We start from the raw sequence: 25997 nt of genomic DNA on the forward strand, positions 1-25997 counted from the left end.
AGAAGTGGGGAGATTTGGCATCCCTGTCTTGTTCCCAATCTTAAAGGAAAAGCTTTCAGCATCTCGCTGTTGCGTATGATGTTGGCTGTGAATTTCTCATACATGGACTTTATTATGTTGAGGTACTTGCCCTCTGTATCCATTTTGTTGAGAGTTTTTATCATGAATGGATGTTGAATTTTGTCAAATGGTTTTTCAGCATCTATGGAGATGATAATGTGGTTTTTGTCCTTCTTTTTCTTGATGTGGTGGATGATGTTGTTGGATTTTCGAATGTTGTACCATCTTTGTATTCCTGGAATAAGTCCTACTTGATCATGATGGATGATCTTTTTTATTATTTTTGAATTCAGTTTGCTAATATTTTGTTGAGTATTTTTGCATCTATGTTCATCAGGGATATAGGTCTGTAATTTTATTTTTTTGTGGTGTCTTTGCCTGGTTTTGATATTAGAGTGATGCTGGCCTCACAGAATGAGTTTAGAAGTATTCCCTCTTCTTCTATCCTGAAAAACTATAAGGAGGATAGTATTAGGTCTTCACTAAATGTTTGATAAAATTATTTGGTAGGTTTTTGACTACCGATTCAATGTCGTTGCTGGTAATTGGTCTGTTCAGATTTTCTGTTTGTTTCTGGGTCAGCCTTGGAAGGTTGTATTTTTCTAGAAAGTTGTCTATTTCTTTTAGGTAATCCAGTTTGTTAGCATATAATTTTTCATAGTATTCTCTAATTCTTTATATTTCTGTGGAGTCCATAGTGATTTATCCTTTCTCATTTCTGATTCTGTTTATGTGAGTAGATTCTCTTTTTTTCCTGATAAGTCTGTCTAGGGGTTTATCTATTTTGTCTATTTTCTCAAAGAACCAGCTCTTGCTTTCATTGATTCTTCCTATGGTTTTATTATTCTCGATTTTATTTCTGCTCTAATTTTATTATGTCCCTCCTTCTAGTGACTTTGGGCCTCATTTGTTCTTCTTTTTCTAGGTTTGTTAATTGTGAGTTTAGACTGCTCATATGGGATTCTTCTTCATTCCTGAGATAGGGCTGTATTGCAATATACTGTCCTCTTAGCACAGCCTTCACTGGGTGCAGTGTTGAACTATTGTTGTCATTTGTCTCCATATATTACTTGATCTCTGTTTTTATTTGGTCATTGATCCATTGGTTATTTAGGAGCATGTTGTGAAGCGTCCATGTGTTTGTGAGCCTTTTTGCTTTCTTTGTGTTATTTATTTCTTGTTTCATACCTTTGTGATCTGAGTAACTGCTCGGTACAATTTCAATATTTTAAAATTTACCAAGGCTCTTTTTGTGGCCTAGTATATGATCTATTCTTGGAAATGTTCCATGTGCACTTGGGAAGAATGTGTATCCTGCTGCCTTTGGGTGTTGAGTTCTGTAGATGTCTGTTAGGTCCATCTGTTCTAATGTGTTGTTCAATGCCTCTGTCTCCTTACTTATTTTCTCTCTGGTTGATTTGTCCTTCAGAGCAAGTGGAGTGTTGAAGTTTCCTAGAATGAATGAACTACATTCTATTTCCCCTTTCAATTCTGTTAGCATTTGTTTCACATATGTAGGTGCTCCTGTGTTGTGTGCATAGATATTTATAATGGTTATATCTTCTTTTTGGATTGACCCTTTTATCATTATGTAATGTCCTTCTTTGTCTCTTGTGACTTTCTTTGTTTTGAAGTCTATTTTGTCTGATACAAGTACTTCACCTCCTGCTTTTTTCTCCTTATTAGTTACATGAAATGTCTTTTTCCATCCCTTGACTTGTAGTCTGTGTATGTCTTTGGGTTTAAAGTGAGTCTCTTGTAGGTAGCATATAGATGGGTCTTGTTTTTTTATCCATTCAGTGACTCCATGTCTTTTGACTGGTGCATTCCATCCATTTACACTTAGGATGATTATCAATAAGTATGTACTTATTGCCATTACAGGCTTTAGATTCGTGGTTACCAAAGGTTCAAGGTTAACTTCCTTACTAAGAGTCTAACTTAACTCACTTAATATGCTATTACAAATACAATCTAAAGGTTCTTTTTTTTTTCTCCTTTTTCTTCCTCCTCCAGTCTTTATATAGTAGGTATCATATTCTGTACTCTCTGTCTATCCCTTGATTGACTTTGGGGATAGTTAATTTAATTTTGCATTTGCTTAGTAATCAGCTGTTCTACTTTCTTTACTGTGGTTTTATTACCTCTGGTGACAGCTGTTAAACCTTAGGAACTCTTCCATCTATAGCAGTCCCTCCAAAGTACACTGTAAAGATGGTTTTGGGGAAGTAAATTCTTTCAGCTCTTGCTTATCTGGAAATTGTTTACTCCCTCCTTCAAATTTAAATGATAATCTTGCCAGATAAAGTAATCTTGGTTTGAGGCCTTTCTGCTTCATTGTATTAAATACATCATGCCACTCCCTTCTGGCCTGTAAGGTTTCTGCTCAGAAGTCTGATGATAGCCTGATGGGCTGTCCTTTTTATGTGATCTTATTTCTCTCTCTGGCTGTTTTTTAATAGTCTGTCCTTACCCTTGATCTTTGCCATTTTAATTACTATATGTGTTGGTGTTGTCCTCCTTGGGTCCCTTGTGTTGGGAGTTCTGTGTGATGCCATGCTGTCAGAGACTATTTCCTCCCCCAGTAGGGGAAGTTTTCAGCAATTACCTCCTCAAAGACACTTTCTTTCCCTTTTTCTCTTTTTTCTTCTTCCAGTACCCCTATAATGCGAATATTGTTCCGTTTGGATTGGTCACACAGTTCTTTCAATATTCTTTCATTCTTAAGAGATCCTTTTTTCTCTCTGTGCCTCAGCTTCTTTGTATTCCTCTTCTACAGTTTCTATTTCATTTATCTTCTCCTCCACCATATCCAATGTGCTTTTAATACCCTCCATTGTGCTCTTCAATGATTGGATCTCTGATGGGAATTCATTCCTTAGTTCTTGAATATCTTTCTGTACCTCCATGAGCATTTTAATGATTTTTATTTTGAACTCCCTTTCAGGAAGATTCATGGGGTCATTTAAATCTTTCTCAGAAGTTGTATTAATAATTTTATTTTGAACCTGGTTCCTTTGGCGTTTCATATTTGTATATGATGCCCTCTGGTGCCCAGAAGCTCTACTTTCTGGAACTTCTCAGTCCCTCAAACAATGTTGGGGGTCACAGGAGAGTAGTATTGGTGCCTGGGGGGAGGAAAGATCTGTTTCCTGCTTCCCAGCTGCTATGCCTGTCTTCACTGCCTGAACCAGTGGGCCAAGCACATATGTATAAGCCTCTGTGCTTTGCATTTGTAGTTTCTGTACACAGATCTCCCCTCTGACTGGCCTAACACCAGGGTAGGGTTTGCCAGTTTGCAAGCCAGGTGGGGCTGGCTGGGAGAAAGGCACAGTAGGCTGCATATCACAGAGGGGGTCCTTGGAGCTGTGTAGCCAGTCAGGGTGCTGGAGCACCTGAAGATAATGAAAGCTCCCAATCTGCTGAGCAGAGTGCACCCAGACATTTTTTCTACCTGTCCTTTCTCCTGAGCAGTATGCTCTGTGCAATCCTTGCCCCTTTAGCAGCCCTTTTGCTAAGGGCTTCTTTGTTAGGAAGTCTCAGACTGCCCACCTTTTGTCTGAGAGCAGCTGGATATGGATCCCTGATTTCCACAAGTGGCTGGAATCTCAGTCTCTCCAGGAATCCTGCCTGTCTTAGCTTTCCAACCCCCTAATTATGAGAGTACCATGCAAGCACCATGAAATGTAGGTTTGTGCTCCCAGAGCAGATTTCTAGAGTTAGGCATTCAGCAGTCTCAGGCCTCCACTCCATCCCTGCTCCATTTCTTGTACTCCAGCCAGTGAGCTGGGGAGGGCGTAGGGCTTGGGTCCTGCTGGTCCACAGCATTGGTACGTTACCCTGTTCCATGAGGTCTGCTCTTTTCTCCAGTTGTATACAGTCTGGCACAGTCCTCTTTCTTGTTGCTCTTTCAGTATTAGTTGTATTAATTATATTTTTGTATTACATGTGGTTTTAGGAGTAAGCCTCTGTCTCACCTCTCACACCATCTTTAATCCCTAAATGAGTTTTCAATAAGGATTTTGTCTCCTGGTAAACATTAAACATTAGCCATTCACAGAAGACTGGATATGCTCTCAGGTGTCTTTTCATGATATATCTGCCATTAACAATGGCAGCAAGATTTTCCCAAGGCCAGTGCTCTGACGGCAACTGCTAGAACAGAGTCCCCAGTACACCAAACAACCCAAGTCATTACTCTGAACGACTTTATGGATGGTAATATTCCAGTTTTCTAAAACTCTCCTTCAACCTACTGTTCATATGAATAAAAAGCTGTTCATGCTGTTCAACTTAATTTTCCTACTGAGATTTTGTTTAAAGAATGCTTAATAGTGCCTTGAAATACTTTGAAAATAGGACAGAATCACCCTATTCAAATTTACTGTCTCCTGGCTTTATGTAGCATTTCTTCTTTGTGTTTCAGCTCATGTAAACAAAAAACTAAAAATCCTAATTATTAAGAATGAGAAGCTGAGAATGACCTATGTAAAATTAAAATAGATACAAAAGAATTTTGAGAAATTAAGATCTGTGCCACTGGTTCTATTTATAGTGCACTCCACTTTTACTTTTGGTAGAATTCAGTGCAAAGAATCCCTAAATTACTGTACTTAATTTTTGTAATTTAATAAAATAAAACATTGCAAATACATGTGTAATTAGGATAAGCAAAGTTGCTGGATTGTGTTCAGACTTGCCTTATTTAGAAACAGCTCAAGCAGAAGGGAACGCAGGACTCAAGTCTACCCAGAAACAAAAGCTTTTATCACAGTGCCACCTACTGTATCCAATGCAAATTACTTCACTTCTTATACATTATCTGAGACTTCTTATGTAGGTTGAAGGCTATATGATAAGAGCATGTTTGAAAACCTAAGAAGTTGTCCTTTATTAATTTGGGGGGTGGTAGGAAAATGGAATTTGTTTTATTTTGGTATCATTAATCTACAATTACATGAGTGACATTATGGTTACTAGACTCCCCTCATCAAGACTCCACCACATACCCCATTACAGTCACTTTCCATCAGTGTAGTAAGATGTTGTAGAATCACTACTTGTCTTCTCTGAGTTGTACAGCCCTCCCCGTGCCCCCCACCCCCTACATTATGTCTGCTAATCCTAATGTCCCTTTCCCCCCTTGTTTCTCCCTTCCCACCCATCCTCCCCAGTCCTTTTCCCTTTGGTAACAGTTAGTCCATTCTTGGGTTCTGTGAGTCTGCTGCTGTTTTGTTCCTTCAGTTTTTTTCTTTGTTCTTATACTCCACAGATAAGTGAAATCATTTGATACTTGTCTTTTTCCACCTGGCTTATTTCACTGAGCATAATACCCTCTTGCTCCATCCATGTTGTTGCAAATGGTAGGATTTGTTTTCTTATGGCTGAATAATATTCCATTGTGTATATATACCACATCTTCTTTATCTATTCATCTACTGATGGAGACTTAGGTTGCTTCCATTTCTTGGCTATTGTAAATAGTGCTGCAATAAACATAGGGGTGCATATGTCTTTTTCAAACTGGGCTACTGCATTCTTAGGGTAAATCCCTAGGAATGGAATACCTGGGTCAAATGGTATTTCTATTTTGAGCTTTGTGAGGAACCTCCATACTGCTTTCCACAATGGTTGAACTAATTCACATTCCCACCAGCAGTGTAGAAGGGTTCCCCTTTCTCCACAACCTCACCAACATTTGTTGTTGTTTGTCTTTTGGATGGTGGCCATCCTTACTGGTGTGAGGTGATATCTCATTGTGGTTTTAATTTGCATTTCCCTGATGATTAGCAATGTGGAGCATCTTTTCATGTGCCTGTTGGCCATCTGAATTTCTTCTTTGGAGAACTGTCTGTTCAGATCCTATGCCCATTTTTTAATTGGATTATTTGCTTTTTGTTTGTTGAGGTACATGAGCTCTTTATATATTTTGGATCTGTCATTTATGAATATATTCTCTCATACTGTAGGATGTCTTGGTATTTGTTTTTTTTTAAGTGGCCTTATCTTTTAGGGAGAATTAAAAATGGTATCTTTATTTTAATTTCCCTAATAGTGAAGATTTTCTAAAAACAAGACCTATTTGACTTCAAAAGGTGTTACTTTAAAAAATTTTTAGCTACCAATTGTACCAAAACTGATTTTTTATGAATAGGTTGTATTTTTAAGTCTTTAAAAAAAGTCCTCTGTCAGCTATAACTTTTATTCCTCATCAAAAGTCAATCTGCTGATCTTATGCTGTATGAAATAAGGCTTTCCATTACTTAGTCTATATGGTAAGATTAAAAAAATAATTAGATACTCTTTGCAGCAACTCCTATCAGAAGCTGAACTCTATATGGCCCACCATATGAGTCTGGGCTAACCTTTTTACCAACCAGTAGAATACAGCAGAAATGACATTTATGGGTTTGATGCTTGTGCCTGGGTGTTAAGAGGCTTACTTTCCAGCTGGGCAGTCCTATGACACCATGTAAACAGGCCCAGGCTAGCCCACCTGAGAATGAGACCAGGTGGAGACTGGCCTGGGATGTGTGAGCAGCCCATCCAAGATCAGGGAAGCCCAGCCAGTCACCCGGTGGGGCTGAGCCCAAATGACCTACCTAAACAATTGTGAGCTAAATAAAATGGCTGTTGTTTTAAGCAACTTAATGTTTGGTGGTTTATTATGCAGTAATAAAAATCTAGTGCAGTTTAATAGACCTCAATTATGATCTCAAGTAAAACCAACTCTTAGAAGTTACATAATAATAGTAATGTTTATGATGGTAGAAGCTAGATTAAGAGCTTACTATATGCCAGACTCTTTGTTAACCCTTTTCATTAATTCTTATTTAATCTTTAAAAAAAAATTGTGGTATAAATACAAAAAAGGTACCTGCCCAGTATTACATACCTGCCCAGCTACTGATGGGCTGAAATTCAAAAAATTCTGACTCTAGAATTTTGAAGTTTTTAACTAGTATATTTTATGCTATCTTTCCAAGGTAAAACATTTCTGTTATCTGAGAATGGAAAAAATTCCCTACATTTCTCTAGGCCTGCAGTATAAGTATGTAATTTATAAACATATAAATTTGCATAAGTTGAGGGATAAGGGTTGAATAATGGTAGGACAGCAGAACTGGCCTTGATGAACACATTTTTAAGAAAGAGAGTATATTTAATTAAAAAGAGAAGAAAACTGTCCCTAAAACAAATCATTCTATCAATAAGATTGTTATGACCTCTTTTAATTATCATATCTTTACATAGATCAAATTGGCATGTACATACTGAAGGTTTTATTAATTAAAATGCCTTCATGTTGATTCCTACATCTACATACTTATAATTGCTAATGACCTATAACATTCTACTGTCCTCATGAATGATATATATTAAGGGCTTGATTTTTTGAGGTCAAGAAAGATCTGGGTCCCTTACATTTGCCTGGCCCCCAGTTTGCTCTTCTGTAAGAAAGACAATACTATTTCATGAGGTCTTTATGAGGAATAAATTTGAAAAAACAAAGTGAATGAGTAGAAAAATGCCAGCAACAGTGCAATAATTTATTTGATGTTCATGTCTTTCATTATTCCACTGTGGCTTTGGCAGTAATTTATCCTTTATCATTATTAAAGACAGCATATTAACACCTTTGAACTTTTTTCCATTTTGAATTATTTCCTTGCAATAAATCTTATTAAAGGTTATGATACATTTTGTTGGCTCCTGTATGCATCATGTACTTCAAAAATGATTATAATTTACACTATAACCAAAACTGCACCAGTTTCCTATGAGTGACATATTACAGTCAGTCATTTTGCTTTTGTGAGTGTAACGGATATGGAGTTTTATCTTACCGTTAAATTTTATTTCAGAGATTCAGCATAGCACAGTAAGAGTGCAGACTTAACATCTCTATGACTCAATTTCCTCATCTATAAATTTGAGATAAACTGACCTTCTGTAAGGATGAAATGATTTAGTATATGTAAAGTGTTTAGCCTATAAAATAGTAAGTGTTATGTAAGTATTTATTATGATTATTTGATTATCTCAGGAAGTATGTGCTCTTAGGAAGTCATCTAGTAGGGTCAAGAGAGTGGACTTCAGAAATGAGAGAGCTGAGCTTAATCAGACTTCAAATACTAGTTCTGTGTCCTTGGCACAATTACAAACCTCTGTAAACTAAAAACCACTAATATGGGGATAATAATATTCAGGGATAAGGTATAAAGGGCTTAGCATTATATTGTGAAATTAACAATTTCACAAGTGTTAATAGCTATACTGTTCTTATATAAACAATCTATTTGCACTATCCATTCAATGTAAGCCAGGGATTAATTTACAGATTTATATACATTTGGGGTATTAAGCATTTAATAGTATGTTATGCAACATATTTATCTATTTTCTCTTCTTCTACTAAGTTTACCAATCCTGTAACTGACACTTCTATTTCATAAATAGGAAATATCTTTTTACCAGAGTCAAGACAAGTCTATTGTTTTGATTTAAGATTTTTATGTTTAAATTTTTAGCTCTCTCAGAATTTGATGCAGCACAGTATATCTAAAGTTTATATTCCTCCATACTTATAATCATTTCTCCTAATGGCATTTACTAGATTTCTTCTTCCTGTACTGGCTCTTTTATTTAGCCTGCTTTCCTGTATCCCAAGATAATACAACTTGCGATCCAACGGCCTCCTTTTAGCCCTCAGCCTACTGAACCTCTCTGCAGCATCTGACAATGAATGAAAACAGAAAACACAAAGTCAAAAAGGAACCAGATGATCAGCTCTGGAACTTGAAACTGCTAGGAACTGGAACCACTCACTTTTCTTAATATCAATTTTCTCCCCCTGAAACATGGAAGTAGGGAAAGTGTAAATCTTCATACAGTATTACAACGGCGCCTCATAAACTGACAGCATTTCCTAAACTGTCTTCCTCAGAAAATCAGTCCTGTATATTGCTTTCACAAAGGATTGGAAGTTAGATAAGTTTGGGAAGTGTTGTATTGCACACAGTATATACAAGTTTTAGAGATTCATAATGTCCACGAGGACATTAAAGTAGTAAAATTATAAAACTTCAGTTACTCCCAAATTTCTCAAACATTTATACATACAGGCCACAACAGCTCCTTTTGTCTTGAATCACATCTATTATTTAGCCCACAGAGCTGCTCTTCCTTGAGACAGACTGCTAGGATGCACTACAAAAGCATGTCCTTTTTAGTAGTAACCAAAGGATTTGGGGCTTCTCTGGGTTCTCTTATTTCCCTCGGAAGGTAGCACAGTTTTTAAATTTCTCAAAACTTCCATTAAAAAATAATACTTTTAATTTCAAAAGAGTAATTATGAACTGATTTTCGAACACAGGAAACAGGAAAAAAAATGTTATAAAAGCTACCCATGTTTTAGTTCCATTTAGATTTGGCAGTTAATATTTTGCCATAAACACTATTTAAAAAAAATGCTACAGAAAAAAATGAATTGAACAAAAATTAATCACAGATGAATCTGTCATAAAATGGCAAATTGGGGGTATGTTTTCTAACTTTGGGGAACCAAATTCCCCTTTATGAGCTTTGTCAGCTAATCAAAATCAAAATTTGTCAGTTAATGGAGGGTGGTCATTTTTTTTTTTTGAGAGGGCATCTCTCATATTTATTGATCAAATGGTTGTAACAACAATAAAATTCTGTATAGGGGGGGTCAATGCTCAATGCACAATCATTAATCCATTTCAAGCCTAATTCTAGTCAGTCTCCAATCTTCTGAAGCACAACGAACAAGTTCTTACATGGTGAACGAATTCTTACATAGTGAATAAATTCTTACATGGTGAACAGTACAAGGGCAGTCATCACAGAAACTTTCGATTTTGATCACGCATTATGAACTATAAACAATCAGGTCAAATATGAATATTCGTTTGATTTTTATACTTGATTTATATGTGGATCCCACATTTCTCCCTTTATTATTATTATTTTTATTTTTAATAAAATGCTGAAGTGGTAGGTAGATGCAAGATAAAGGTAGAAAACATAGTTTAGTGCTGTAAGAGGGCAAATGTAGATGATCAGGTGTGTGCCTATGGACTAAGTATTAATCCAAGCTAGACAAGGGCAGCAAAACATCCACGGATGCAGAAGATTTCTCTCAAAGCAGGGGGGGTGAGGTTCTGAGCCTCACCTCTGTTGATCCCCAATTTCTCACCTGATGGCCCCCCTGCGACTGTGCCTGTCTTAGGTTGTTCCTCCCTTGAGGAATCTTACCCGTCTCTGGCTAACCAGCCATTTTCCGGGGCCATACAGGGAAATGTAAAGTTGGTAAGTGAGAGAGAAGCCATATTGTTTGAAAAGGTTAGCTTTTTACTTCTTTGCCGATTTATGCCCTGTGGCTTCTATGCCCAGCACTTGTCTTGAGGTATCTTTAGGGTGGTCATTTTTGTACACAAGGCAACCTAACTTTTTAAACACATTTAAATTTTTTTAGTGTACAGATTTTTAGTAAGATATACAAAACATTTTCAGTTAATCATACTCATTCTGATTGGTGGTGTTTTAAGTAGTGTTAAAATTTTGATTCTAGCTCTCAAAGCTTGTCTGTTATCAAATCAGACCTAGAAGATTACCTTCAACCACCAATTTATATACTAATACCTCTGGACTCCCCGAGGTGATTTAAAAAATAGGTCTAATACATAATTCTAAATGAATTCTGGGTGGTCTCTCAGGTATTTCTTTAAAAAATTAAAGCCATTTTTATAATCAGAAAAAACACCTAAACAAATAATTTTTCAAACTAAGGGAACAGCATCAATTCCATATTCATGTATTTAGGTGACAGTAACAAGCATATGTCTCTTGCAGCTTCTTCAATTAATGGGTAATAATTTAGTCTGATTTTTCAAATTCCATTTTATATCTTAACGTTAAGATTACACTTAAAAATATAAAGTTTATAGAAATACCCAATTTAAAAAAATGACCGAAGACTATTAGAAGTTGTCTATCTTCTCACAAAGATGTCACCAAAAAGGCTACAAGATAGAAAAACCTTAAATCTATTTTGCAAAGAGGCATCCTGACTGAAAAGTAATTTAAGCTTTTAAAAATTAAAATAACCTATAAATTGAACAAAATTCACTAGAAATAAAAATGAGATAGCTATGAGGTGAGTAGGATGGGCAAGACATAACATTACGTGAACTCTGGAGAAAGGCTTTGCTTATAACCAATTATCTCACAGAGCTCAAAATTCACTCCATATGGGTGTCGATAGGAATAAATTGCAAACACACTGTTGAGTGAAAATATTAAGTTGCAGAAAAACATGGTATGACATAACTTGTATGTTTTTAAGAGAAGTTAAACCAAAGCAAATATTTTTAGAGGCTCCCGTAACAGCACTTGAGCAGCTGCGCGACCTACATTTCTGCATGCATGCACAGCTCCCTGGACTCTTGCAGGCTGGGCTCTTTCACAGTGCAGGCATTTGCCCACTCTGTTCTCTCTGGAATGGTCTTTCTCTTTTCTTTCTGCCTATGAAATCCTAAAACCCTTGATGGTTCAGCTCAAATCCCAACTCCTTATACTAAACCCTCTCCTGATGCCCTCTCTCATTCCACTAGAAGTAACTTATTGTTTCTCATTAACAAGAAGCACACTCCTTAAACTTCTAGAATTGTTAATTATAAGATAAAGCAAAATGAATGACAATCTACTCACCCACTTGATTCAATTATCTTTGAGAGCAGGGGCATTCTTATGATACTACGTTTTTAAAAAAGTGACTTGCACAAGGAAGAATGAAATTCATTAATACAATAATATATTTAAAGTGTCCGTTTTGTGTCATTCAGGACTTAACATTCCCATTATCCTTTCTTGATGTTTTTTAATCAATATTATTATTCATTTATCATTATCAGGATTTTTATTTTTTTTTAATGGAGGTATATAGCTGAACTTACAATATTGTTATTAGTCAGGTGCACCACATAGTGGTTCCACATTTACATACATTATGAAAGGCTCACCGTAAGTGTGGTTACCATGTGTCACCTTCCAAAGTTGACAGTATTACTGACCATATTCTCCATGCTGTTTTTTATCCCTGTGACTTACGTATCATTGGAAGATTGTACCTCTTGATGACCTTCATCTATTTCATCCATTCACCTGCCCTGTCCCCATATGGCAACCACCAGTTTGTTTTCTGTATTTGAGTCTCTTTCTGTTTTGTATTGTTTGTTCATTTTGATTTTTAGGTATCACAAATCAATGAAATCAAATGGTGTTTGTCTTTCTCTGACTGATTTCACTGAGCATAATACCCTCAAGGCCCATCCACCCTGTCAAGATTTCATTATTTCTTATGGCTGAGTAATATCCATGGTGTAAACGTACAATATCTTCTTTATCCATTCATCTACTGGTAGACACTTAGGTTGCTTCCATATCTTGGCTTTTGTAAATAATGCCACAATGAAACTGGGGGTGCAAATTCCTGTTTAAAAGTGTAATTATTGCATCATATAGTAGTTCTATTTTTAATTTTTTGAGGAACCTCCATACTGCTTCCCACAGTGGTTGCACTAATTTACATTCCCACCAACTGGGTAGGAGAGCTCCCTTTCCTCCACATCCTCGTGAACACTTTTTGATAATAGCCATTTAAACAGGTGTGAGGTAACATCTTACTGTGGTTTTGATTTGCAATCCCTGAGGATTATGGATATTAGTGAGCATCTTTTCATGTGTTTGTTGGCCACCTATATGTCTTTGTCTTCTTTGGATAAATGTCTGTTCAGGTGCTCTGCCCATTTTTATCAGATTGTTTTTTGTATTTCTGGTGTTGAGATGTATGAGTTCTTCGTGTATTTTGGATATTAACCCCTTACCAGATAAATCATTTGGCAGTATTTCTCCCATTCTGTAGGTTGCCTTTTTTGTTTTGCTTATGGTATCCTTTGCTGGGCAAAAGCTTTTCAGTCCAAGGTGGCCCCATGTATTGACAGGTATGTGCTTACCAGCACCTTGTTGATTGCCTTCCGGTTGTTCTTGTAGTTCTTGTCATCCTCTCTTGCTCTCTTCCTTTGTGACTTTCTTTAGTGTTATGGTTGGGTTCCCTTCTTTATGGGTGTATCTATTATGCGTTTGGTTGTGGTTCCCACGAAGATCACATTTAGCATCCCATGTACATAGCAGTTTAAGCTGATGGTCTCAAATTTGAATGCAATCTAAAAGTATCAGATTTTTACACTTACCCCCACATTTTATGCATTTGACATATTTTACATTCTTTTATCTTGCATATCCCTTAACTAATTACTATATATGTGGTTGATTTTACCACTGTGTCTTTTAACCTTCACACTGGCTTTTTAAGATAATCTACGACCTTCCCTGTGTGTTTGTTTTGGCCAGTGAAATTTTTTCAGTTTTCTTACTTTTAGTTACAGACTTTTTGTTTCTGCTCAAAGAAGTCCCTTTAACATTCATGAGGCCAGTTTCAGGGTGATGGACTTTCTACCTTCTGTTTCTGCATTCAGCCTGATTTCCTCTGCCATCTCCCTGGCTGCTGACCCGTTCATTTTTCTGCGCCCTCTGACCTGCTGTTGGTTCCCTCTAGTTTATTATTCATTTCAGTTTTTGTATTCTTGCCTCTGATTGATTCTTTTTAATATCTCCACTTTGTTGAAGTTCATCCACTCTTCTCCCAAATTTGGTGAGCATCTTTATGACCATTACTTTGAAATCTTGATCAGGTATATTGCTTATCTCTCTTTCATTTGGTTCTTTTACTGAGGTTTTGTCTTTTCTTTTATTTGGAAGTTATGTCTGTATTTCCTCATTTTGTGTGACCGTGTTTGTTTCTAAGCATTTGGTGGGGAAATTGTCCCCTCATCTTCAAGATGGTGGCTTAAAGTAGAAGGCATCCTGTGGGGCCCAGAAGCACAATCCCCCCAGTCACCAAAACCAGGTGTTCCAGGGTGTCCCCTGTGTGGGCTGTGTGCACCATCTCACTGTGACTGGGCCACAGCTCTAAGGGAATGCTAGTGATAGACTGACCTGCTGGCTGCAGTGCCCAGCCATGACTAACTACTGCAGGTGTGCCATGGGTGGGGTGGCCCTATGGCTGTTGTGGATATGTGGTGGGTGGATAGCCCTGGTGTACTGTGACTGGCGGGGAGGCTTGGTAGTAAGTTCCAGGTGACTTCTGGGTGGGGATCCCCTCTGTTCCCTCCCCCAGCCCCCTGACAGCAGTTGCCTGGAGAAGGCAACAGTCCAAGGTAAGACTGCCCACTGGATGTGGCAGGGTAGTAGCTATGTGGCAGGGGGGCTGGTCCTGGCCAATAATGCCCACTGGATATGTTGGGGTGGAGCCACTTTGGAGGGGCCCCTGCAGGGGTGGGTCCACAGAGAATGATAGCAAGGGGCTAGTAGTACTGGCAAGGCTGATGAACAGTGCCAGAACTGGCACCTGCAGCCCTGGGCCAGCTAGGTTGAAGAAGTCTAGAAAACTGGCACCTGCCACCACTTCCAGTCCCAGAGAAAGTTCATACAGGTCCCTGCCCCTCCAGTACCTGTCCAAAAATTAGTAAGTCTCCTTCAATAATGACCCAGGCAGTTTTTAAACTGCTGACTCTGTACAGGGTTTTGGAGCAAATGAGATAATGCATGGATCCCTTAAAAGTGGACAGTTGGTTTCCTATAGTTCTCTAGCTCTTCTGGAGTTAAGCCTCACTAATTTTCAAAGCAGACATTATGAGAGCTTGGCTTCCCAGGACAGAACTCCAGTGGGGGGAGTGGGGACTGACCTGTGCGAGGCTTGAACCCTCACCTGTGATATCCCTCCTGCTTATGGGCCACTGCGCTGGGCATTTGGATCCCAACCAGACTGAGGCTCTGCCCCTTACTGTTCTCAGACTGGTTTTTCTTTATGTCTTTATCTGTAGAAGAGCTGTTCTGCTGGTCTTCAGGCTGTTCTCAGACAGAGCTGCCAGGTGGTAGTCTCAGCCTCAGTGTGTCCATGGCAGGAGTTGAGCTCAGGATCTTCTTCTTCGTCATCTTGTCTGACTCCACACAACTGTTGTAAAATTTGCTAAGGCAAGCTGCTGCCCCAGTGTTGCTCTTTTACTTATTTTGAATTAACGTATTTCCTTACAATCTTTTCACACTTTCCTACCACTTTCTCAATTTACACAAACTATAGTAGATTTTCAATTAGTATTATTGAAATTGTACATGCAGTATTATATTTCTTAATATACTTGGTCTTCCTGGGAAGAAAAATAAATGTCCTTTATTTCTGCCATTAACTTCAGCAATAATCTTTTTAACCTTTTCATTCATCTATTATTTACCCATATCCTTATTTATGCCCTGTTACAGTTCACAAAGGATGAGGTTTATAGGTATCATATTAGATCAATGTCCACATTTTACATTTTTTATTCTGCCTACATGAACAAGACTTGTTTATTCAACTTGGTTATGAGTGATAGTCATAGTAGTCATACTACAGTCACAGATAGTCATGATATTCAAAGTCAACAGATTTTTGTGAACTTCCCCTGGAGCTCAATTTCTGAAACACCAATTCTATCTTAGTTCATTCAGGTTACTATAACAAAATATCAGAGACTGGGTGGTTTATAAACAACAGAAATGTATGACTAACAGTCTTGGAGGCTGGGAAGTGCAAGATGAAGGCGCCCATGTGACCACGTTCTGGTGAAGGCCCTCCTCCTGGCTGGTAGCCTGGGACCTCTTCTGTACCCACAAATGGTGCAAGGGGCTAGGCTTTTCTATGGCGTCTCTTTTATACAGGTACTGACCCCATTCACGAGGACTTCACCTAAGCACCTCCCCAGTGCCCCACCTTCTAATACCATCATCGATCTCTAGGGGTTTGGATTTCACAATAGGAATATCGAGGAAGACACAAATATTCAAACCATAGCACATATATTTAATACATTTCTTAGTTTCTTTGAATATCCTCAATTTTTATAGCCACAGTATTCACAAATTAAAGAGTTTTCTCTAATCCCTTTGAATGTTTATCCTTTTATGGGTCACAGCATTTATAGGTCAGCATGTCTAATATGATACTGCACAGGAGTATTAACAGGGAGTGCCTAATTCCCTCCTGTTTTCTCTATTTCATTAGTTTTATCACTAATGAACATTGTATTTTATCAAATGATTTTATAATAAATGTTGATATGTGGTAAACTTTACTTTGGGTTAACAGCCCCTGTTCATAAATGATTTTTCAAACAGTTACCACCCAATATGTACAAACCTTGAGAACTATAACCATAAGGAAAAAATAACTAAGAAGACAGTTGTAGTTTCTGTTGCTGTTGAAGTTCGATTAGTCAGGAGTAATTAAACAGAACATCCTCAGAGAAAGTAGTAAAATTAAATTACTGTCACTGCCCACTTAAAGAGCCAACTAGACTGAATTATATAGGTTAACAAACAGGAAATATAGAAAAATGGTATATTTACAGTTTGCACTGGTACAACTTACTTTAAGAAAAATTCTTATACTTTACAATAAAAACAGATAACTACTTATAAATACAAAAAAATTTTTTTTATTGAAACACTTTCAATTCATTCATTTCCTTATTCACTATTATACAATCAAGCACTATTCTAGATGCAGAGGTAACAGTAATGAACAGGACAAACTTAGTGAACTTAGACCAGTACAGGGATTGACAAGCTTTTCCTGTAAAGGTTACACAATATCACAGGTTTCAGGAACCACACAGTCTCTGCTGCCAACCACTCATCTCTGTCATTGTAAGGCAGAGACAGTCACAGACAATGTGTAAAAAATCAGCATGGATGTTTACAAATAAAACTTTTTTTACAAAGCGGCTGGTCAGTCAGATTTGGCCCCTGGGCTATAATATGCTAACACCTGTTCCAGTGGAAAATAATGAACTATCAATTTCAATACTACATGGCAAATGCAATCACAGTAGTAAGCAAAGGCTGTTATGGGGATATGATTGAAGAGAATCAACAAAGGCTTCTGGGAGGGGACGACAATCCAACCAACAACTCCATTTTATCAAATTCAGCAAATAAAAGTAGTTTTTTAAATAATATGTCACCATTATAAAACAAATAACAGCCTCATTCTGAAAGTGCAAAACATACATGACTATATCAGAATTGCTTCACTATATGGTATTCCCTTCTAGCTGTTTATGAAAAATTATACCACAAGCACATTTGAAAGCTTACCTTGAGTGACTGTTTTGAGAACAATTAAAGTTGATAAAAATCTCAGTGGTAAATTGGAGCTCCTAAAGAAAGCAGCTGCCCTGGGTTTATTCTCCACAGAAAGCTCTACAGAATTATCTTGAATTCCCTTCGTTACCACTCCTTTGAATATGTCTTCACCCAGCCTCCTCAATGTTGATGTCATAGTTGAGTGCTGTTAAAAATATGTACTGCCTTAATATACTTATTCATGTTCAGAAAATATGTATTTTAAATACTATAAGCAAAAAATATATGAACTAAAGTCAAATTTTTGCTAATTGAAAATATGCAAGATTGGAAAGTAAATATTTTATAATCAACTTTTTACAACTACTTATGAACATGTATTTTTCAAAAATTAGTAGTCTCCTAGAATTAAGAAGTTGGAAATAGTTTTCTAAGAGTAAAATTAGGAGAAGAATTGAGATAAGATTCAATTTTAAAACATCTAAGAGCATGAGATCATGATATATTCCTGGCAGAGAATTCAAAGGAACAGAGGTAGGCAGTATGGGTCCTTCAGGGCTCCACCATCCTTGATGAATGGCTTACCAGGTGTTTCTTACCTGATGGCTTATAAAGTGATCATCAAGGGCCTCATTGCTTTAGAGCTCAGCATCACTATAAATATCACAATGATTTTAATAACTTTTAACAATTTCAGAAGAATAAAATACTGGGTTACAATCATGAAGAATAAACCAAAATGAGAAAATGGGCAAAACAGAATAAAAAATAATAGAACAACACAGGCTCTAAAATACTGTATGTTCTTAAGGTATTCCACATAAACGTTAAGAACCAAATAAAGGGAAACCATTTTAAACTGCTGCAGATGATAGTGCCTAACCAGATTTAGTAATGACTAGAAAACATAACAACAGAAATTACCACATCTGAACAGAAAGAAAAAAAAAACCTAGGGGAAAAAGTTAATAGAACCCCAAAAACTGAAGGATTATAACAAAAGATTTAACAATCATGTCAATCAGAATCCTAGAAGAAAAATCAGGGCTGAGAAATATTGAATAATGTTAAATCAATGGCTAAAAGCTTCTCAGATTTGGCAAAAAAATATACCTAGAGATTGAAGAAGCTGACCAACCCCAAACAGGATAAATCCAGTAAGATCAACATGACACATAGACAACTTTTCATCAAACTAAAGAAATAACTGAAGGGTGTAAAGAGGTGTAAAAAGAAATTGAAAGCAGTGAAAGAGAAATAAACATATATAGGGAAAGCAATTCAAGTAACAGTGGATTTCTTATCATAAACCATGGAAATATGCTGAAAGGACTGGCACAAAAGTTTTCAAGAACTGCAAGAAAAAAAAACTGTCATCTTAGAATCCAATACCCAGTGAAAATATCCTTCAGGAGTGAAGGGGAAATCAGGACATTCTAAGATAAAGAAACACTAAAGCAATTTGTCATCAGCAGACCTACTCTAAAAGACTGCAAACAGGAAGTTCTCTAAACAGAAATGAAATGATAAAAACAGGAACCTTGGAACATAGGAAGGAACAAAGAACACAATAAGCAAAAATATGGGCAAGTACATTAGACTCTCCTTGAGTTTTATGTTTGACAGTTGAAGCAAAAATGATAACACTGTGTAATGTTGCTCTAGATATACAAAGGAGAAATATTAACACAATTATATTATAGAGGGGGAATTTAAGGGATGAAAAGGAAAGCAAGGTTTTTATACTTCACTCTAACTTGAAACCACAAGTAGATTGTGATAAGTTCCTTATATACAATGTAATACCTAAAAGAACTATGCAAAAAATTATAAAAAGATATACTCAAACCTCTAGAAATAAATCAAAATGGAATTCCAGAAAATGTTCAAGTGACCCACAGGAAAGAAGGAAAAAGAAACCAGGGAAATGAAAAGCAGAGACAAAAAATAAAAACAGTAAATAAAAAATAAAGAAAGTAACAGACTTAAGATCCAATATATCAATAACTACATTATATAATGCCTTTGATGGGCTCATTAGTAGAGTGGATATGGATGAAGAAATAATCTCTCAGCTTGAAGATACATCAGTAGAAACTTAAACAGAAGGCAAGAGAAAGCAGGAGACTAAAAAAATGGAATACTTTTGGTGTCAAATTTAAGAATTTGTTGCCTAACTTTAGATTATGAAGATTTTTCTCCTCTATTTTTTTTCTTAAAGTTTAACATATGGGAAATGGAAGCACCAGAACAAGAGAAAGGAACAGAAAACAATAATGATTGAGAATTTCCCCAAATTAAGGTCAGACACTAAAGGACAGAACCAGGAAGCTCAGAGGACTCCAGGCAGGGTAATACCCACCCAAAACTACACCAAATCATATATATTCAAACTATAGAAAATAAAAGATAAATAAAAAAGTCTTAAGCCAGAGGAAAAAACAGCTTACCTTAGAGAAGCAAAGATAAGAATTACATTCAACTTCTCAAAAACGACATTAGCATGAAGAGAGTGAGTGAGATATTTAAAGTGTTGAGAGAAAAAAAAATCCCACCAACCTAGAACTATACACACTGCAAAATTATCCATCAAAAATGAGGGAGAAATAAAGATTTTCTCAGACCAAAAAAATTAAAGTAATTTGTTTCCAGCAGACATACCTTGCAAGAAATGTTAAGTTTATAGAGAAGGAAAAGGAAACTTGGATGTACATAAACAAAGAGCATTAGAGAAGGAATAAGTGCAGATAAAATAAGAACTTTTATTTTTCTTATTCTTAACTGATTTAACAGATACAGTTTGTTAAAAATAATAGCAAAAAGGTATTTGGTTACATATGTGTGTATGAACATATATACAATGCATGCTTATGTATGTTTACATGCAAGTGGAATGAATGACAGCAATGACACAAAGGAGTAAGAGACAAAAGGAAGAAATCTGGAATATTTTGTTTCAGTAATCACCCTTTATCTGTGCAGAGATATGTTCCAAGATCCCCAGTGGATGCCTAGCTGGGGAAATAAAATGTTACAGACCTAACACATTTTACAGCACAAATGATTACCTATGCATGTCAAAATTTGAATTAAATAAACTTATATGAGCAGGAAACAGATGCCACTCATTTTGTAAGTACTTTTTCTTCTGTGATTTGGTCATCTTAACAATCATTGGTCCAGGTAGCTAATGTGTATTTATTGGCATAAACATAAAAAAAAACCTTAATTTCTATTACCTCAATAAATATGAAAAATTACAAATTAAATGGTGGTGGAGAAAGGACAGTTAGTTTTAACAATAACTTAACACAGCAAAACTCCTTATTTATAAAATTCTGAAACTCAAATAATAACGTTACATGTTGAACCAAATCTACGCATTGAGAAGTTGCATATGAAGAAAAAGCAGGGAACAAAGCAGGGAGGCAAGAAGTCCTGAATTATAAACAGAACACATACAAAAAGAAAAAATTTGTGGAAGAACAAGATTAAGAGAAATACTACCACACACAGTATTAATTGAAGAGAGACTCCTGTTAGTCAATTACCTGTGTTCCAGCATCTAGTTGCCTTAGAGACCAATATATAAATTTTAAGAAAGGCACATGAAGTTTGGCATTGACAAATGGCATCCACTGTAGCTGCTCTGTCATCGCAGGCAAAAGCTGAAGATAAAATGATGGAAAATATAAATGCACAGTATTTTTAGGTGTCTGAAATCAATTAACACAACTTTCCAAAAAACACCTTTCTACAAAAGAAAAAACAAAATTATCTAACAAAAAAATCTTCACTTTAACACCATACACTATACAATATGGAAACATGTATTTGAAATTTTAAGTACGTATTTTCTTTGACCCAGAAATAGAACATGTAGTAGGATTTAAGGAGATCAACCTACACAAACACATTCTATGAATCTGGTTAAATAAATTTGTGGTACATATACAACCACTAAAAATGGTAATGGAGAACAAATAGTTGTAAAATTCATATGGAACCACAAAAGACCCCGAAGAGCCAAAGCAATCCTGAGAAGGAAGAATAAAGTGGGAGGGATCTCACTCCCCAACTTCAAGCTCTACTACAAAGCCACAATAATTAAGACAATTTGGTAGTGGCACAAGAACAGACCCACAGACCAGTGGAACAGAATAGAGTCTCCAGACATTAACCCAAACATATATGGTCAATTATTATATGATAAAGGAGCCATGGACATACAATAGGGAAATGACAGCCTCTTCAACAGCTGGTGTTGGCAAAACTGGACAGCTACATGTAAGGGAATGAAACTGGATCACTGTCTAACCCCATACACAAAAGTAAATTCAAAATGGATCAAAGACCTGAATGTAAGTCATGAAACCATATAACCCTTAGAAAAAAACATAGGCAAAAATCTCTTGGACATAAACATGAGCGACTTCTTCATGAACATATCTCCCCAGGCAAGGGAAACAAAAGTCAAAATGACCAAGTGGGACTATATCAAGCCAGAAAGCTTCTGTACAGCAAAGGATACCACCAATAGAACAAAAAGGCAGCCTATAGTATGGGAGAATATATTCATAAATGAGATCCGATAAAGGATTGACATCCAAAATATATAAAGAGCTCATGCACCTCAACAAAGAAAAAGCAAATAATCCAATTAAAAAATGTGCAGAGGAGCTGAACAGACACTTCTCCAAAGAAGAAATTCAGATGGCCAACAGACATATGAAAAGATGCTCCACATCGCTAATAATCAAAGAAATGCAAATTAAAACCACAATGAGATATCATCTCACACCAGTAAGGATCACCACCATCCAAAAGACAAACAACAAATGTTGGCAAGGATGTGGAGAAAGGAGAACCCTCCTACACTGCTGGTGGAAATGTAAATTAGTTCAACCATTGTGGAAAGCAGTATGGAGGTTCCTCATAAAGCTCAAAATAGCAATACCATCTGACCCAGGAATTCCACTTCTAGGAATTTACCCTAAGAATGCTGCAGCCCAGTTGAAAAAGACATATGCATCCCTATGTTTATTGCAGCACTATTTACAATAACCAAGAAATGGAAGCGACCTAAGTCTCCATCAGTAGATGAATAGATAAAGAAGATGTGGTACATGTGGGGGGGAAGAAAGAGGGGCATAACGATTAGCATGTATAATGTGGGCAGGGCATGGGGAGGTCTGTACAACACAGAGAAGGCAAGTAGTGATTCTACAGCATCTTACTACGCTGATAGACAGTGACTGTAATGGGGTTTTTTGGGGGGACTTGGTGATGGGGGGAGTCTAGTAAACATAATGTTCCTCATGTAATTGTAGACTGATACTAGAAAAAAAAAGTAAATGAATTATGAAAACAGAAGAGCAAATCTGAGGCTGCCAGTACTAATTACTGAGTAGAACAGAAAGTTCATAGTGAAGGAGGAAAACAGGATTGGAGAATAGCAAGGATGCAGATTGGTCTGGTCCCCAGGTGTCTTTAGACAAGATTACCATTTCCATTGTGTCACCTTTGGATTCAGGGAAATGGCTCTGTTTTTGCCTCAAATAAAGAGATTAGATCATGAAAAAAAAAAGAAAAAATGATAATGGAATCTGTATTTATTGCTATGGCACACTCTTGGGTGATAAAAGCAGTGTAAGAGGTTCCCATTTATAAAAATATATATCTATATGAATTTATATTGAAAAAGATCTATAAAAGGATGCTTTTAAAAAATATTACCAAGATTTTAGTTTTTTGGGGTGATTTCTAGTATATTGGGGTGATACTTAGTTTCCTCTTTGTCTGTACATAGAAATTATTTTTAAAGATGTTTATGAACATTCAAAAGTATGTCCTTTTGCTACAAGATTTCAGATGGGTAACACTGACCACTCCCTCTTCCTCTGTACCCTTTTCCCTGACCAATTTCTTCTAGTTTTCCCTCCTTCTCTGCTCACTCAGTATCTTTTGCTGGTTCCTCCTCATTCATTTGATCATCATAAGTAACAAAATCATAAAGCTCTCTTAATGCTGTTTATAAAGCTGGCATAAGAGCTGCTCTGATTATCTCACAGAAATTGCTATGAGGTTCACATAAAAAAATACATGTCAAAGCATTTTTAAACTGAGAACAACTATATGATCTAATCTATTTTAAAATATTAAACACACACACACAAATTTCAAGTTATCTCCTGTAAAACATCAGTTCACAGTTATCTATTATCTATAAAGGAAATTTGTCCCTAATATAAAAGATAAAGGAAATGTGTCCCTAATATCTATAAAGAAAAACTGAGGTCGTAGGGAGGGGGATAAGGTAATATCCCTGCCTCTGGGAACCTTCCAGGTTAGTTCAAAGGAGGAAAAAAGACAGAAAGAGACAAGGAGAACCATTACATAGGGCCTACTTCTGTATAAGAGAAAACCTGGTTTCTAAAAGCCAATCACATTTTATCATGAAACACACAGAAGTGAAGCTATCAAAGGCAGGCCAAGACAGGATTCCATCTATTACCACTTCTATTATTTACCTTTCTCTGGAAGGATTAAGTAATATTAAGTCAATATTTTTATATCAACTTTTAAAAGAGAGGAGAAAAGTAACAAAATGTTCAACACTGGAAAACAGTATTTTCACTAATTTAAATAATGTGACTAGAAAACACAAGGAAGCTGTTTTAACAATTGTTAGAACTAATGATTTCAGTAAAGTCTATTTGCTAAAAATATAAAAAACAAAATTATCTTCCAAATACCACTAATATCCGATTTTAAAGAAAGAAAAAAGATCCCATTTGCAACACCAAAAAATAAATTCCAAACCACCCAAATAAATAAAAAGGGAAACATAAAATATACAAGTGGAAAACTATAAACTTCATTTAAGAACATGAAAAACTAATTGCATAGAAAGAGAGATGACTTACTGTAAATAATTCTAACTAAACAAGAGGAGAGACATCCCTTGCCCATATATAATTACATAAAGTCACAATTAATCAGAACACTGAGAGGAGGGCAGGAATAGAGTAGTGACCACAAAATAGACCCCACCTCAGAAGTACATTTCACGTGTAAAAAAAAAAAAAATAATGGGGAAAATAGCAGTTACTCCACAAGCAGAAACTTGTTTATCATTTAAAAATTTAAAGTAGATATCTACTCTACTCCTTACACCAAGATATATTATAGATAAATTAAATATCTGAAAGTTAACCATGAAAACATGGAAAGCCTAGAAACACACATAGTCAAATATTTGCCAAATGTCGGGGCAAAGAATGTCCATTTTAAGGTTAACACAAACTGCAGTGAATAGAGGACCCAGAAATAAGCTATCACATATATGGCCAAATGATGTCTGTCAAAGGTGCCAAGACCACTAAATAGGGGAAAAGACAGTCTCTTCAACAAATGATACTGGGTAAACTGGATACTATATGCAAAAAATGAAGTCAGACTCTTATCTTATACCAGACACAAAAGTTAACACAAAAGGAATCAAATACCTAAATATAACAGCTGAAACTAAAAATCTCTTGGAAAAAAACACAGAAGGAAAAGCTTTAAAAAACTGGATCTGTCAATTAATTCTTTGATATGAGAAGCACAGACAACAAAAGAAAAATAGATGAACTGGGCTTCATTAAAATTAAAAACTTCTGTACACCAAAGGACAATTTAAACAGAGTGAAATAGCTACTTGCAGAATGGGAGAAAATACTTGCAAATCATATATCTGATAAGGGATTGGTATCTGTAATCTATAAAGAAATCCTCCTGCAATTCAGTAACAAAAAATCAACTGGATTAAAAAATGAGCAAAGGATTTGGATACACACTCCTCCAAAGAAGATATACAAATGGCCCATAAGCATCTAACATGATCAACATCACTAATCATTAAGGATATACAAGTCAAAATCACAATGATGTACCACTTACACCCATGAGGGCAGCTACTATAAAAACACTCAGAGAAGGTAACGAGTGTTGGCAAGATGTCAGAAATTGGAACCTGTGTATCACTGGTAGGAATATAAAATGGTCCAGCCACTGTGGAAAATGATATGGTGGTTCCTCAAAAAATTAAACACAGTTACCATATGAATCAGTAGTTCCAATTCTGGATACATACTTGAAAAACTGAAAGTGAAGACTCAGATATATGAACACCAATTTTCATAGCAGGATTATTCACAATAGCCAAAAGATGGAAACAACCCAAAATGTTCATCAGTGGATGAAGGGATAAACAAAATAGTATGTACATACAAAGGAATACTATTCAGTCTTGAAAAGGAATGAAACTGACACATGCAACAATGTGAATGGACCTTGACATTACAAATGAAGTAAGCTAGATATAAAGGAACAAATATTGTATGCTTCCATGTTTACATGGTACCTATAGAACAGTCAAATTCACAGAAATAGAAAGTAAAATGATGGCTACCAGGACCTGATGGGGAGTGGGGGGAGTAGGAAATTATCATTTAATCAGAACAGAGTTTCAGTTTAGTCAGATGAGAAAGTTCTGGAGATGGGTAGTGGTGATGGTTACACAATGGTATGAATGTACTTAATATCACTCAACTGTATTTTAAAATGGTTAAAATGGTAAATTTTACATTATGTGTTTTTTACCATAATAAAATTTTTTTTTCATCTGA

At 36.2% G+C, this 25997-nt stretch overlaps 1 protein-coding gene across 10 annotated transcripts in view; it reads right to left on the reverse strand.

Moving 5' to 3' along the window:
- Positions 1 to 25997, reverse strand: part of CCDC138 (coiled-coil domain containing 138) — a 99226-nt gene that overhangs the window by 25371 nt on the left and 47858 nt on the right. For 9 of the 10 annotated variants that reach the window (XM_037015573.2, XM_037015572.2, XM_017674392.3 and 6 more), the window contains 2 exons: positions 20877 to 20993; positions 17338 to 17530 (listed from right to left, as the gene is read on the reverse strand). The exons of the other annotated variant lie outside the window; for it this stretch is intronic. In XM_037015573.2, coding sequence (XP_036871468.1) covers positions 17338 to 17530; positions 20877 to 20993 — 310 coding nt within the window. The remainder of the gene's footprint in view (positions 1 to 17337; positions 17531 to 20876; positions 20994 to 25997) is intronic. 10 annotated transcript variants of the gene reach the window in all.

This window comes from Manis javanica, chromosome 1, assembly GCF_040802235.1.
Source record: "Manis javanica isolate MJ-LG chromosome 1, MJ_LKY, whole genome shotgun sequence".
Taxonomy (NCBI): Eukaryota; Metazoa; Chordata; class Mammalia; order Pholidota; family Manidae; genus Manis; species Manis javanica.